General features: G+C 42.2%; 2 protein-coding genes across 2 annotated transcripts in view; one reads left to right on the forward strand and one right to left on the reverse strand.

Annotated features, from left to right (window-relative positions):
• The window catches only part of PPFIBP2 (PPFIA binding protein 2), a 93,497-nt gene extending 87,905 nt beyond the window's left edge, over positions 1-5,592 (forward strand). Inside the window, exons 27-30 of the mRNA XM_058807949.1 lie at positions 816-1,004; positions 1,399-1,569; positions 3,086-3,151; positions 3,821-5,592. Of these exons, the coding sequence (XP_058663932.1) occupies positions 816-1,004; positions 1,399-1,569; positions 3,086-3,151; positions 3,821-3,892 (498 nt within the window). The 3' untranslated portion in view covers positions 3,893-5,592. The remainder of the gene's footprint in view (positions 1-815; positions 1,005-1,398; positions 1,570-3,085; positions 3,152-3,820) is intronic.
• LOC131559541 (NADH-cytochrome b5 reductase 2) lies at positions 3,530-12,396 on the reverse strand. The gene is made up of 9 exons (XM_058807950.1): positions 12,285-12,396; positions 12,026-12,172; positions 11,324-11,396; positions 10,177-10,283; positions 9,055-9,184; positions 8,251-8,334; positions 7,666-7,751; positions 7,013-7,112; positions 3,530-6,095 (listed from the first exon to the last, which is right to left on the reverse strand). Exons 1-9 carry the CDS (start codon positions 12,297-12,299, stop codon positions 5,923-5,925), a joined length of 915 nt encoding a protein of 304 aa, XP_058663933.1. The 5' UTR covers positions 12,300-12,396; the 3' UTR covers positions 3,530-5,922.
• Between the last annotated feature and the right edge of the window lie 2,282 nt (positions 12,397-14,678).

Raw genomic sequence — 14,678 nt, forward strand, 5'->3', positions numbered from 1 at the left:
CCATTTCACTACTAAAAAATTGACTGTAATGTTGAAAATTCAGGCTGTAATATAAACCATCCTTTGTCTGATGTTCATCAAGCTGAAAGAAGCAGGCACATCTGCAATGTGGCAGTGTGATCGGGCCTTCTAAGGAGCCTCTTTGACTGATCCACGCATCTTCATTCCACAAAGGAAAGCTAAAATAAAAAAGGAGCAGCTAAAACACTTTCTGTAATCAAAGCTGAGCTCTGCACAAGTGTGTGACAGCAGCACAGAAAAGGAAACCTCAACTGTGCTGTGCAAAAGTTGCTTTTTGATAAAGCATCCCTGGGTGTTTCTTTGAGTGATTTACCAGAACTCTGAACCACCCTGAAATCACAGCAGTCAGGAACGACATTTTTTTAATTCAAAACATTCAGAACTATTTGCAGGTGAGTAATGTCAGGGTTCTGAAATACCATGATTCTACTGCTGTAGAATTTTTGCAAAAATGCAATGGTAGAAATCCTACTAAGATTAAGTTTTTACCCTGAGCAGAGCAGAAAATTCTGAAAAGAAACATGTTCAACCCAAACAAAGGTATGGTTTGATGATAAATATAAACACATATTGATGGGTTTGATAATAAATATAAACACATATTTGCCTGATCGCGCTCAGCATTTTTTTCTTGGCTCCTTTCAGGTATTTCCCATTCAAACCCCAGTATCATGAGTGAGCTATAAAAGGTCTAATGTGAGCAGGTACTTAGTGAGAAATCCCCTGCTAAGCACTGTAGTGGTTTTTTATTGCAAATATTTATATAAAAAGTAAACATCCTGCCTTTTTTCCAGATCCTGGAACCTCGCTTCAACGGAGACACGCTGGCCATGCTCCTGAACATCCCACCCCAAAAGACCCTCCTGCGCCGCCACCTCACCACCAACTTTAACGTGTTAATTGGGCCAGAGGCACAGCAAGAAAAAAGAGAAACCATGGAGTCAACAGCATACACACCTCTGACCACCACTGCCAAAGTTCGGGTAGGTACTGCTGTCAAAAAGGAGATGTCAGTGTCAGACTTCTCCACTCTGAATTACAAAGAAAGTAAGGAACAAAGGTGGACAGGGAGAGGTGAATTCTAGAAGTGCTACATTTCCCTTAATTTTAGATACCAGACCTTTTGCTATGTACCTGTTTCAATCAGGTCCTGAAAACAACCAAGCAATCTGTTCTGCCTTTCCTTAGAAGGAGCATCATGCAAATGCATTTAACATCCACTGGAACTCCAATTTGAGAACAAATGTAGTTAATTCAGAATCTACATTCTTGAATGACCAGGGTATAGCAGTAATTGAAAAAGGGGAGGATTTTAAATGTTTACAGAGCAACTTGACTTATTTTACTCAAACTACTTGTGTTGACTCCTTATTTTAGCCAAAGAAACTTGGATTTTCGCATTTTGGAAACTTAAGGAAAAAGAAGTTTGATGAATCAACAGACTACGTTTGTCCTATGGATACAAGCCCAGCTGCTACAAATGGTACTTCGAAAAACTACGGTGGCTACAAAGGACTTAGTCCTTTCACTGACAGGGAACTGGATCAGGTGGGACAGACAGACTGATGCCATGCTCATCTCATCCTCTCCATGCATTCCAAAGCTTGCAAATAACCAAATGTTCCCCTATAACAAACTCTTTGCTACATCCGCATGAACTCACAGAGAAAAGTATTGGCTGTGGACACTGGAAAGAGTTCCAGACTAAGAATGTTGGGGTTTTTTTAATCAACATCATAATAAGCTCATCCACCCTCAAGCCCTTTTTCAGGACTATGACACCTTTACACTCTGAAGATCGAGGTATTTTGTCAATCAAGGGTGTGGTTGCAGGAAACATAAGACTTTTGTACTTTTAGCTTTCATAATTTTAGTATGGCACGCTATTTTTTTTCATTATCTTTATGGGTGGTTTTTAATGTAATAAATTCATTTGGACAAACTTGTACAAAGCTATTGAGTTATATTAAAGTACAACTGGATTGTATTTTTTAACAGACAGTAATCAGAGAATCCAACTGAATTTTTCTTTCATGGTGTACAGTGGGGAGTAGTTCTGCTTAGATAATATACATGAAGACAATGCATCAACAATGAACAAATTATTAATAAACCAATAGTTAATTCACTTTTGTAATGTAGTAGTGAACTTGTGAATGAAACTGTCCAGACATCATACAAAGAAATGATGATAAAACCCATCAAATTTTATTTCAACTTTGCTGTTGTGTAAAGAGATGTAAACCCTGAAAAACGGAGCGCTCCTGGAGCCTTGTGTGAACTTCGGCAACACACAAGAGCCACACAGAGGCAGCTGGAGTAAACTGGCCTTTCTCCAGTGACATAAAAACAGTTTAAGCCTAATAAGAGAATGGTCACAACCTTGAAAAGACTAATTGTGCAGGTAATCTTTTCATTTGCATGGTTCAGTGCATCTAACATCCCATTTGTGTTCACTGGCTAACCGTGGTCTTTTTCCATGTACTGCTTCTAAACAGGAGAATACCAAACCCTGACTATGAGTGTGGATGTCCACTTGCTCAGCTAGGAGTTGTGAGGGAAAGCATTAACTTTGAGCCAAGAATTGCACTGTGCAGTTGTTCAAGTGTGACAGAAAGACTGAATTTTTCTCTAGGAGCATGGTCTGTCTATTGAGCATGACTTCTGAGCAGGAAATCACAATGCCCTAGAACTGGTGACATTCCTATGAAAAAAGAGGTAGGATTGTATCAAGGACTTCTTGCCTGTGAAAGCCTACCAGAAATAAGTAGTGTCAGACCATTTAGAAATTATTTTTGACTGATAGTATCAATTAAGCTTTTTCTTTTTTCCATGAATTAAAGGACAAGTTTAATGGAATCAATGTCTCTTAATCAGGATCCAGTCTTCCTATCATTAAATGCATTTTCACATACCTTGTAGCAGAGAGGCATTTTTGTTAAAGAGCTATTCAACTTACCCCAACTTCATTTGTCCAGGCACAGATCCCTCCCAAAGCTGCATGTAGAGTGAATAAAATTGCACATGCTGTCTGATTTGAACTAGTTGCTGACTGCTTTTACAGATGGAACACTCAGAAGGCACAGTAATGCAAATAGGGGCTCTTTCCCAAGGCATAACCCACCTCACGGTGAGTACCAGTTCCTCTCTTGCTCCAAAGTCACCCTTGTGCTCTGCTAAAACTCACTGAAAGTTGGTCATTGCTGGTGGTAATGAACAGCAAGTGGGTCTCTGTTCTTCTTAAGTATCTCTTTGCAGTCTGGTGACACATTCAGTCAAAAAAAACAATCCCTGCTTTTAAATTGCTCTAGAAATTAAGCTTTATTTAGGCCTCCTAAGTTTTCATGAACTCTGATGTCTCTTTGACAAAATGACAGATATTCATCCCCTTACATGAAAACAATTCTTCAAAGATTTTACAGGTAACCACCACCTCAGTCACAGCAGCTAGGAACGAGGTACAGACTTTTGAAAATTTACATCAGCTAAAACTCTGTGCAAAACCAAACACCTCACTTTTGCTTCTTCATTCCACAGAAGCCAATGTATTAAAAAAAATAAGTGATTGGAAGACATAATGAAGAATTATGAAATATAGTTGAGTTGCATGCCAGACACATAATCTCTACAAGTTTCCCCACACAAAAAAAGTTTATTTAAAGCTGTATTGAAGAAATTCCTTTTGACTGTGTGTGGCTCTCACCTCTGGTGTTGTGAGCCTGAGCTCTTGGCAACTGGGTCTCTGGGAGCACAGGCCTCTCATGAAACCCCCTCAGTCCTTCCCATCTTGCTCTTTCAGACATTGCTGAGCCAGGATGAAATGCTGAATGACAGCAGGTTTTTAACACCCACCTTTGAAGACTGGAGATGATGCTTCAGCAGGACCAAGATCACTGCTGGTACCTCACGCCTGCAGGAGTGGCCAGGAGCAGCTGGATGCCGTGGAGCAGGAAAGCTTTGCCTTTTTCTGCCACTGCCACCTCCCACCTAGCATTTCCTACTGTCAGTGTAGCCACAGCTTACAGGTAACTCTCCTCTGTGCTGTTTTCCCACATCATGTAACAGGAAACAGGAGTTGGGAGAGGAGGGGGACTCAGATCCAGAGTCTGGAAAGCCAAGACTTGGCAATGCTTCGTCCTTTCATTCACTTGACTTTTACATGCTATGTTGATGTACTGTTACGTGAAAGACCTTTTGTAATTTTTTATTTTTCTAATTAACTTGTAGTGCAGGAATCATTAACACATAATTGTACCACTGGGGCTAATCAGAGCTGAATGTTGGTGAGAGCAGCAGAAATGGCTCACTCACCACTTCTGTGGTCGTGCCAGACTGGTCCCCAGAAAGGATTTCAATCTCTCCTCCCTGTCACTGGCACCTGTCCTGCCCTCTCTTTATCCAAGTCAGTGCACTGTAGGATGGGAAGAATGGAACATAGTACTGTGCATCCAGCCCTTGCTTTTATTAGGATGACAAGCTGCCTTGTTCACATATCTTTACCTAAGGCAAAAACAACTGCAGCAGGAAATTGTAACTCTGAGACTACCAGGAAATTACCAGAACAAAACAAAGATTTATTTCTTTAAAACACCTGACAAAATAAATCTTTTACTGCTGTACTGAGCTAGACAAGACTGCATCAGAGGGAAGTATGGCCTCTCACTTTCTGAGGGGCCCAGGGTGAAGTTGTCCCCTCTACAGCACCAATTACTTGTGGCATTTATTTACATGGACATCTCCTGTACTAATAAGCCATTAACAAGCTCTCTTAGTAAACACATGTATGCCAGGAAAAAAAATCTCCTTAATTGTAAGGAAAAGTACTTTGTACAGGGCTGGTTTGCATTACTTTCTCCTTGCTGGCTGCAGGTGCTGCTGTAGATTGCAGTGTAGCCTCAGGGCAGTCACTGCCAGCCACAACCCTCCCAAAGAAAGAGGGAAACTCCAGGGCTGGCCACAGGATGCAGCAAGGGCTCTTTGAGAACTGCCTGGGGTGGTTTTTACACATGAGCCACCCTGTCCTCACTTCACCAGCCTCTCATGGCAGACCTTGCACTGTATGGTCAGGTGGAAGAAGATAAACACGATTTGATTGTCCACAGGGGTAAAATCAAGGCAAATTCTTTTCAATCACTGCCAACTGAAAAAAAGGAATATTCAGAAAAATGAGAAGTCTTTAAATCTTTCAAATTACTGATGTCTTTTAAATTACTGATGTTTAATAAAAGCTATGAAATGTACCAGTCTGGCAATGCAGTCAGTGCTAGTGACCAGCTCAGGTACCGTGGTCATTTAAAATACTTTGTCAGGTCAATCAGCCAACAGACTTATTACAGCACTGCAAATGGGATTGGCTGCTCCAGCTGCCCTGGGATATTCCAAACACAATACTTCCTATTTTCTTTCAATGCTGTATTTGCAACTCAGTGTGTTGTTGTGCTAACTTGGCTGTGAATAGTCAATCCACAAAACAGTTGATTCTTCTTTTAAATATACGTAGTAAGAAATCCTAATTAGCATAACGCTGGTATAAATGCTTATTTTTGACTGTTATGAATAAATTCTGAATGTTCCCCTCTCTTTTGCTGACTGTGGAATGAGTTAACACAAATCCATGTGGATGACATTTCATCTTTATTTTTTCCCCCCTCAGAATTAATACTTTATACTAATTCCAGAGGTAAGACTAAGTAACTCCCATACAATTCAAGATGACTTCTCAACTTCTTAGTATTAAAACACACAATGTAATTATGAAGTTATAAACCATAGAAGTTATATCAAGGTGTTAAAAAACACACACACACACACACACACACAATTGCTACACAGTTTGCACATCAACTGTTCCTGTAGAAAAAGATGCAGTACTTCCAAAAATGGTACCAGGTGCCATCAGTGTTAGTAAGCAAATGTGCTGCTCTTGGGATAGCCCAGCTTGTCCAGGTTGGGCTGACAGGCAAACTGAATCATTGGTGGGGGCCCACACATGAGAATGAGCGTCTCACTGCCAGGGGGAGGCAGGTGGGCTTTCAGCATGTCTGCAGTGACAAAGCCAGAGCTGTACTTCCAGTCTGCAACAAAGAAATTAATTCAGTTACTCCGAATCTCTGTACAGGCTGAAACCTCTTTAAACCTCATTAAGTAGCTGGAGAATCAAGTTATGGCACCATCACTGCAAGCCAGGAAAGGGTTAAATCTCTCACTCAGCTCAAACCTAGTGATCCCCTTCCACAGGATAACAAGGATTTGATTGATAAGATACGGAGATCTTAAAATAATAAATTATAAAATTTAAAAGAAATGAGCAGGTAGCAATAAAAAGGAAGAGTGAATCAGCTTTTCTAGTGAAGAGGGGTCACCCAGTGGCAGGGAGAGGTATTGAGACCTGTACTTTTTTTTTTTTTGAGATAGAGTGGTGAGGTGACAAAGTTTAATGTCAACAAAAGCTCTGCCATGTCGTTTAGTGATAAGAGAAAACAAATTAAAAGAGGAAATGCTAAACTATTTCAAGCAGTAGTATTATTGAATGCATTTGCCATTTGAAGTGAGCCAAGAAGGAAAATGATGCTTCATCCATACACATGGCAGCTGTTTCACCAGAATCTAATCTGGAGCTGCTACAAAACAAAGATATGAACATAATATTTACAGGTATTAAACAATTTAGTGCCAACAGCATGCTAACATAACTTCATTTGGGAGACAGCCCAAATCAGAGCTGAACTTTGGATGAAAACCCCTAGAAACTGAATACATGAAAAGATGCACTGAGTAACACATCTGACCCAAATGAGGTTAATTATGAGCTCCTACTTTTTAAATCCCACCTGGCTTAGATCCCTTTTTAAAACAGGGTGTGGGGTAAGGTTTGTTTCAAAGGAGGAGTTTCAAAGTGTAAGACAAGAACACTTGACATTACTCTGCTGTCCCCTTGAGCACAAGTGAAGCTCTGACAGGGATAAGCAAAGGCATGTCCATGTGTCCCTACCTTTTGGAGGTCTGTCCAGGGTGTACCACAGCACAAACTGCTCAGGATGCCTCTTGGCAATGTCTTCCAGCTCAGCTCTCAGCAATATATCATTTTCTGTCTGCAAAATGAGAGTGCTGGTTAGGTCCAAACCATCCCAGGAGCCCTCTGCTGGGAGCTCACGACAAATGCAATGATAAAAACTATGTAAATCAATAAAGTAATTGGTATTTTGTCCCCTCCATGGCAGCTATCATCAATACAGGCTTCTGTAAAGAACAACAAATGTGAGACTTACAGCTACCTAAACACAGTCCTAAAGATGGCAATTAGAACAACTTTTTAATCCAGGCTAAAATCACGAGCTGGATTTGTTCCTGACCCTGGCAAATGTCCCTGGACCAGCATGGTGAAGGTTGGTGAAGGTTAGCTGTACAAAAAGATTAGTGGAAACAAATCCTGTTTCCTTGAAATCAGTGAAGGACTAAGATGAGCAGAGGGATGAGGATCTGGTTGCTATATTTACTCCCTAATGTAGGAATTCAGTGAAACTGTGAGGAGACAGCTAAGTGTGAAGGAGTATGAAACATGGGCCATCAGTTTAAAAAGCTCAGAGGCCAGCAAAACCAAGTAGGCTACTAAAGAAGAACAAACAGATGGCTCAGGACACTCACCTGATTAGCAAAAAGGAGGTAACATTTTGTGGAGTCCCTAGGATCATTTGTGATCTGACGGATCAGCTGCAACATAGGAGTTATTCCTGTTAAAAACCAAAATGTTAAAGTGGGTATTTCTGTCCATGGCTCCAGTTTCACTGTTAATCCTGCCTCTTTTCAGTCTTCAATGGGATCTCAGTCTGCACAAGGTTAAACACCTCAGGATTTCTTATCCACATGGAGTGCAGAGATTGGGGGTTTCTATTCTGACAAACAGTTCCAGCACAAGCCCAGAATTCTTGTACGCAGTGCTTTTCTCTTCAGGATTCTCCATCACATAATTTTACCCCTCAAGACATTCTCTTAAAATTCTTTTTGTCACTGATGAAGTGAGTTCTCTGAGGTCACAAGGTAAATTAGGATTCAAACCCTCAGGTTGCCACTCCCCAGGACTGAGCTCAAACCACTGGAATGCCTCAGTGTTGCCACCATGAAAAGAAATTAATGAAAAGAAATGCAGGTGTAAATACTCTGGTAGTCCTCACATACACCCAAAAGACATTTTCATTCTCTAGACACCCCACATGATGGGATTAGTTTTACCTGTTCCTCCAGCTATCATCCCAAGGTGCTTTGCAAACAACTTCTCTGCTTCAGACTTCTTATTAGGCTTGATAAGAAAGGTACCTAGAAGACATATTCCAAACCTATAGGTACATAAGCTTCCAAACAAACATGGACACAAATTCCATGGGAATAAATTACCACAGGTGATCAATTAATAAAAAAAAAATATTCTGGAAATCCCTCCCTTCTGCTGAGATAAGAGTCACCAGGAGAGAGGTCAGCATCCAGAGAAGTGCTGAGCATTCTGAGGTGAGACTGAAGTGCACAGCTCCTCTCAGTCAAGATCAGTGCAAAATCTTTCATGTGTATCCTACAAGAGGATTACTTCTCTGAGCTTATTTCCTCACAGTCAACTCAGACTTGATTTTAATTATGAAATGGAGCTGGCTCTCAGTCAGCTGGTTATTCAGTAACAGCACAGAGATTCTCAGAGGACATTTTAGGCCACAACCCCACTTGCTAAGAAGCATCTGGAGCATCTCCCTCCATATGTAAAGCTGAAGTATTTTATTTCCAGTGCAGACTTCTCAGTCACATAATGCAATAGCAATTTTTTTTCAGATTTATAGTCCCAGGAGTGAGACACTCATCAGTATTCCATACACAAAGTACTATTTCCCATCATACCAACTCGGCACAGGCTCATGGTCAAGTCTAGGAAAGGTGATTTTTCCTCTTTTCCACTTAAAACAATATTCTCTACAGCTGTCAAGTTTTAAAAAACACCTCTGAAAATAACCAATACCTCCCTTTTGCTCTCCCACCTTTGTGTCACAGTACCTGTCCCCTTATAGACCAGGAGTCCATTTGGCCCTCTGAAATCAATGGTATCTCCAATCTTCATGTTATCTAGATACTGGGACATCTTCCCACCTTCTGGAAACTTGGGGTTCACATTTTTGTGGTAGATCTGTAAGAACAATTATTTGCACATTATCAACCACTACCTTTGCTGCAGACAGTTATCTGTAGAACATAATTCTGCAAGTCTGAAATTCAACACCTGAGAAATAAATCCAGGCAATTCTTTGCTCTCAGTTATCTCTTGAGCCTTGCAACAGGAAGCAGCCAAAAAAAGTAAAATGTGCTATTGGGCACGTGTCCCTCTGCTCCCCGCAAACAGGGATAACAGGGATGGGTGGCAGGCAGATTATGCACTGCTGCTCTCATTTCACTATTATGCCACCCCATTTTTGTGGCTGTTCCTTCTGAAAACAGCACTGCTGCATCTTTTCCTTCTAAACCTTTCCTAGTCAGCCACACAACAAGCCATACAACAGCTTTTTCAGCTTTCAAAGCATGTAAGAAGCATTAAGCAGCTCATAACAATTCACCACCCTTGTAACACAAAGAAGAGAACATGCAAAAAATAATTTTAAAAAAGCCTGGATTTTTGCCTAAGGACAAATGCTATCATAGAAGAGAATTAGGAAATCCAGAAGTGCTGGGATCAGATAATCCTGCATCCCCTGGCTTAAAGGATTTCCCTTGTGTGACTTGTTTTCTGCTTAGAGCTGTTTGCATTAAGCAGTAGCAGCAGCACAGGCATCTAGAGGGAGAGAGATCAGTATCCATGCACTGCTTAGTAAAAGATATTAGGGAAACTCCCAAAGTATTGCCAGGGAAGCAATTCTCTCCTCCCTCTACTCTTCCTCTGCCATCCCTCAGTGCCACACAGCAGATACACAGGACACAACTTACTATTCAAGGGCAATGAGGTGTTTGCCATGCAGTCACCCTATTTGAAAAATAGGAGATTTGATGAAAACGAAATTTAATAAAATTTGAATTAAAGACAACGAAATTTGATTACTAAATCAAAACCAACTATTTCACTAAAATGAAGTGCTTGCTCTCCTTCCAGTTAGCAACTCATCTCTCATAAAGGAAACCAAAATTTACCTTTATAATTAAATCAACATAACCTTTTGCCTCATCACTGGAAACAGGGGTATAGGCTCGAACCACCAGATTCCCATCAATTTTTGCAGAAAGGTAAACATGCTGGCCTGGGGAGAAAGAATTACAATCTGATTATCTTTTTCACCCCTGGAGGACAAGAGAGACAGGCAGGTATTGTAACCTGCTTGTGTAACACATGCAATGACAGAGAAAATCTTTGCCATACAAATGCTGCACCAATCATTCAGTTTCTTTTCCTTTTTCAGCACAGAGCAGGAATCTCCCAGGAAGTAATGCAGTTTCAGGATCTTATTCATAAATTCTTAAGAATGAACCTGGATAAACACATGCACTGCAGAGCACATCTCAGCTGGTTTACCATTTCTCTAGCTGATTCCATTACTCTTTTCCATACAAGCCAGAAGAGAGTTTGGAGAAAAACAGGCAGCATGCAAGGACATGCTCAGAGCATGGAATGGGATGACCCTGACACCTGCCATCCAGCTCAGGGAACTGCCAAACAGTGCAGAACAAACAGAGCCACATCTGCAGATCAGAGAGAGACTTTCCCCCACAAAGATTTTCACTGATTCAAGGTCCAAGGTTCAGTGCTATCAGTGTTCCAGGGTACAGGAAAGAAGGCCAATCCTAGGCTGAAATTCATGCTACAGAACTCCAGATAAAGGTGCATGGAAATGTGTGTAATTCAAAGGGAAATGCATGCACAGGAAAGGCTCTGAATATTCCAGAGTTGCCCCCTTTCTCCTTTACAAGTATCTGTATTTGCCAAAACCATGAGGGCAATTGCCAATAGACTGAGGGGACCAGATGGAAGTAAAATGCAAATAAGAAATATGAAAAAACTTTGACATTTACTACTACTCCTGCTTATATCCTGACTGGTGACAAATTCCATCAGGCTCAGTTCCATCTCACTGCTCTGTTTCCAGCCTACACCACACAATTGGACAAAGCACCCACAAAAGATCAGAAATACAAGCCCTCTAGGAAACCTGACATTTCTCTCTGAGACAGCAGCATTCAGATGCAGCTTTCAACTCTCTGCTTTGCTGAGCCTTAAATTCACAGTCAGAAGTCCAAGAACTGTGAGAAACCAGAAATAAAAGTAATTGTTTACAGTACTTACCTACAGGTAATCCTAATACATGATTTGTTGAGGGTAGCCCGAATCTGAATTTCTTAGTATCGTGACTGATTTCCTAAAAAATCCAAGGTTAGAATAAGGTCAGTATCACCACTACTTTGAATTTCAAACTCTACTCAACACAATATGCTTCAGCAAGCCTGCTCTTTGTTAGCATGCAAGCCAAACGCTGGGAAAGAACACAGAAACAGCTTTGAAAAACAAAGTAGAAATAACCAGGAGTCTCAGAAGCAGTCCTTACTTCCACAAGGAGTGACTTTTGCCTGCCTGCACAATCCCTACAGCCTCTTTACATAGATAAAACCAGGAAACTCTGTGCCCAAGGCAAGTGAGCACATTGCATATTTGCGGACAAAGATCAGGCAACACAGCCGTGCAGCAGCTCCGGGCTCGCTTCTCACGGTGCACCCAGGCCAGGATCCGAGGGAGGAACACAGCCAGCATGCGAACATGCAAAGCAGCGGGAAACAGGAGCTCGCAGCACGCCATAAACGCTTTTACACACCCTGCTCTACCCTGGGGGCATCACAGCGTGGCTGCGGGGGGCACAGCCATCCTCGGACGGCTCCGCGCCCTGCTCTGGGGATTCGATCCCTGGGGTAGCCCAGGGCCAAGAGCCTCCCAGACCAGCGCATCCACTGCCCTCGGAGCCCCGACGCCCCATGTCCCCAGAGCCCCGGGCACCTCCTTGTCCAGCAGCCGCAGCGGGTACTTGGCCAGCGGGTCCTGCAGGGTGACGGGGCCGCTCGGCCTCCGCGCCGTCCCTCGGAGCAGCAGCAGCAGCAGCGCCGACGCCGCCACCACGGCCACGGCGATGGCCACAGGCGCTCCCTGGCAGGAGAAGAAGGGCAGGCGGTGAGGGCACGGCGGCTGTGAGGGGCACGGCACGGCCCTGAGGGGCACGGCACGGCACGGCTCTCCCCAGCCCCAGCCCAGCCCTTACCGCAAATGCCTCCATGGCGGCCTCGCCCGCAGCTCCCGCGGCGCCGGGCCCGCTCAGATTCCGCCTCCTGATCCTTCCTCGGGTTCCTCCTCCCGGTTCCGCCTCCTGATCCTCCCTCGGGTTCCTCCTCCCGGTTCCGCCTCCTGATCCTTCCTCGGGTTCCTCCTCCCGGTTCCTCCTCGTGTCCCGCCTGGGGCCGGGCGGGGCCGAGCCCGGGCCGTGAGGGGAGCCCCGCTCCGCCCTCAGCCCGGGCGGGTCAGGCTGCCCCGGGAGCCGCGTTCTTGGTGTCACAGAATCGATGAGATTGGGAAAGAGCTCTGGGACCACCGAGGCCAAAGTGTGACCGGACACCGCCGTGTCAAGCAGCCCGTGGCACTGAGTGCCATGTCTGGCCTTTCCTTAAACACCTGCGGGGACAGGGACCCCGCGGGCAGCCCCTTCCAGTGCTTCACAGTTCTTTCTACCAAGAAATAGAAAAGGAGGGTGTGAAAAATGCATGTGTTTTATGATTGGCTTTTCGCAAATATTAAAATGAATATTATATGTGTTGTCGTAGAAAGTAATGCTGTATTAAGGCTCTTAAGTACTGTGTTAAATATAGTTTTAGGTTATAACATAATGTTAAAATAGAAACTATGTTAAGTAAGATACTTTTTTCTAAAGAGAGGACTTGCAGTGAGATAGAAGCCACAGGACACCTGAATCTCTCAGAGAAAGAGAATTTATTGCTCCTTTATCAGAAGAAATGAACTTCTTCCCGCCCGCCTTGAAGGTGCTTGTTAGGATTCAGAGGAAGTTGATGAAGACCAGACAGAATCCTGTGTTTGAATGGAATTTATGCATCATGTATGAGGTGTATGAATATGCAACAGGTTATTGTTTTTAAGGGTTAATCCTCTGTTGACGTGGGTCCTTTTTCGGGCTCATGCTGCCCAGAAAAAGGTACCCGTATGTCCAAAACTCTTTGTATTTATTGTCTGGTATTGTCCTAATTCAATTTGTCCAAATTGTTATTACTCTAATTGTATTACTATTTTTATAAGCATTTTATTACTATTAAACTTTTAAAATTTTAAAAACAAGTGATTGGCGTTTTTCACAGAGGGCAACAAAGTCGAGCTGGTCAGTTCAGATGAAGAAATAGCAGCATTTCTGTGCACCCAACACGTGGCAATTAATGGATTCCTAAATGAGAAATAAACCTGCCCTCGTGCCACTTCTGGAAAAGTGCAAGGGAAGTAAAGTGAGGATAAAAGAATACAGGGAAGATCCAATGAGAATGGGGTTTTTTTTGTTCTCTTGGGCAGACCCACAGTGGGACAAGGATCAGGAAAGAAATATGAACCCTGTTGAAAGTAATGTTTGGGTTTTTTTTTTTACTAGGAAAAACACAAAAGGCCAACAACAAGCCGCCAAGCAAAAAGTTAGTGCCATAACAATCGAATCAAAAGCAGACATTTTAAGATAGAATTTAAGATAAGAATTTTCATAAGAGGTACCAATTTATTGCTGCATTCAATATCATCACAGCTGACATCACCTGTAGTTCTTCCCACACAATTTTTTCTATTCTGAACACATCCACTTGAAATCCTTGTCTTAAATTAATAAACAGATGAAAGTCACTGTGTTCCTGTCATGCAAAACAGAACAGCAGCCAAGAGATAATCCACATCTGCTCCCAGCATAAACTGATACAGTCAGCTAATGGCAATTTCCACCACAACCAAACATTAACAGGCTTCTATGATAAAAATTTACAAAGGATATTTTCCCTCTATTTCTCTCTAAAGATCTTTTCAGAGAGCTTAGCAAAGATAGAGCACACATACTCTATCAATAATGTAACACAGCGGTTAATCTGAGTCACTGAATCTCAATTTCCCCATAATCCTTCCACTGTTAAGTATTTTCATAGCTTCACAAAAAACCTCATGCTCAAGATTTTGTGGGCTTTTGCCTCAAACTTTACGGTGAAGAGAAGAAAGTGGAGAAATATGTTTACCTTATTCATTGGAGAATAAAATCAGTGAGATTATTGTTTTCCCAGCTACAGAATAAAACTGAAAGTTTAAAAAACCTAAAGAACTAAAGTTCAAAACTAATAAAATAAAAAAGGGATGTTTGCTGGTATCAAATGCTTGTATGGGAAAAACTCTCTAAATATCAACAATATTAGTTTTCCCACTAATATCAACAAAAACCAAGTGAGATATCTAGTTATTATCTGGACCATTGAGTCAAAGAAGGATTATTCTTTTGCTACCTGGTGTACTATCCTACTAATCTAGTTTTAAACACTACAGCTGAGAGCAGAAGGGTCTGCAAAGCTAATTGGAGCCTGTCACCACAGATTTCTGCATAAGCAGCCTTTTGGACATTAATTAAACTGCT

This window comes from Ammospiza caudacuta, chromosome 6 (genome assembly GCF_027887145.1).
Source record: "Ammospiza caudacuta isolate bAmmCau1 chromosome 6, bAmmCau1.pri, whole genome shotgun sequence".
Classification (NCBI taxonomy): domain Eukaryota; kingdom Metazoa; phylum Chordata; class Aves; order Passeriformes; family Passerellidae; genus Ammospiza; species Ammospiza caudacuta.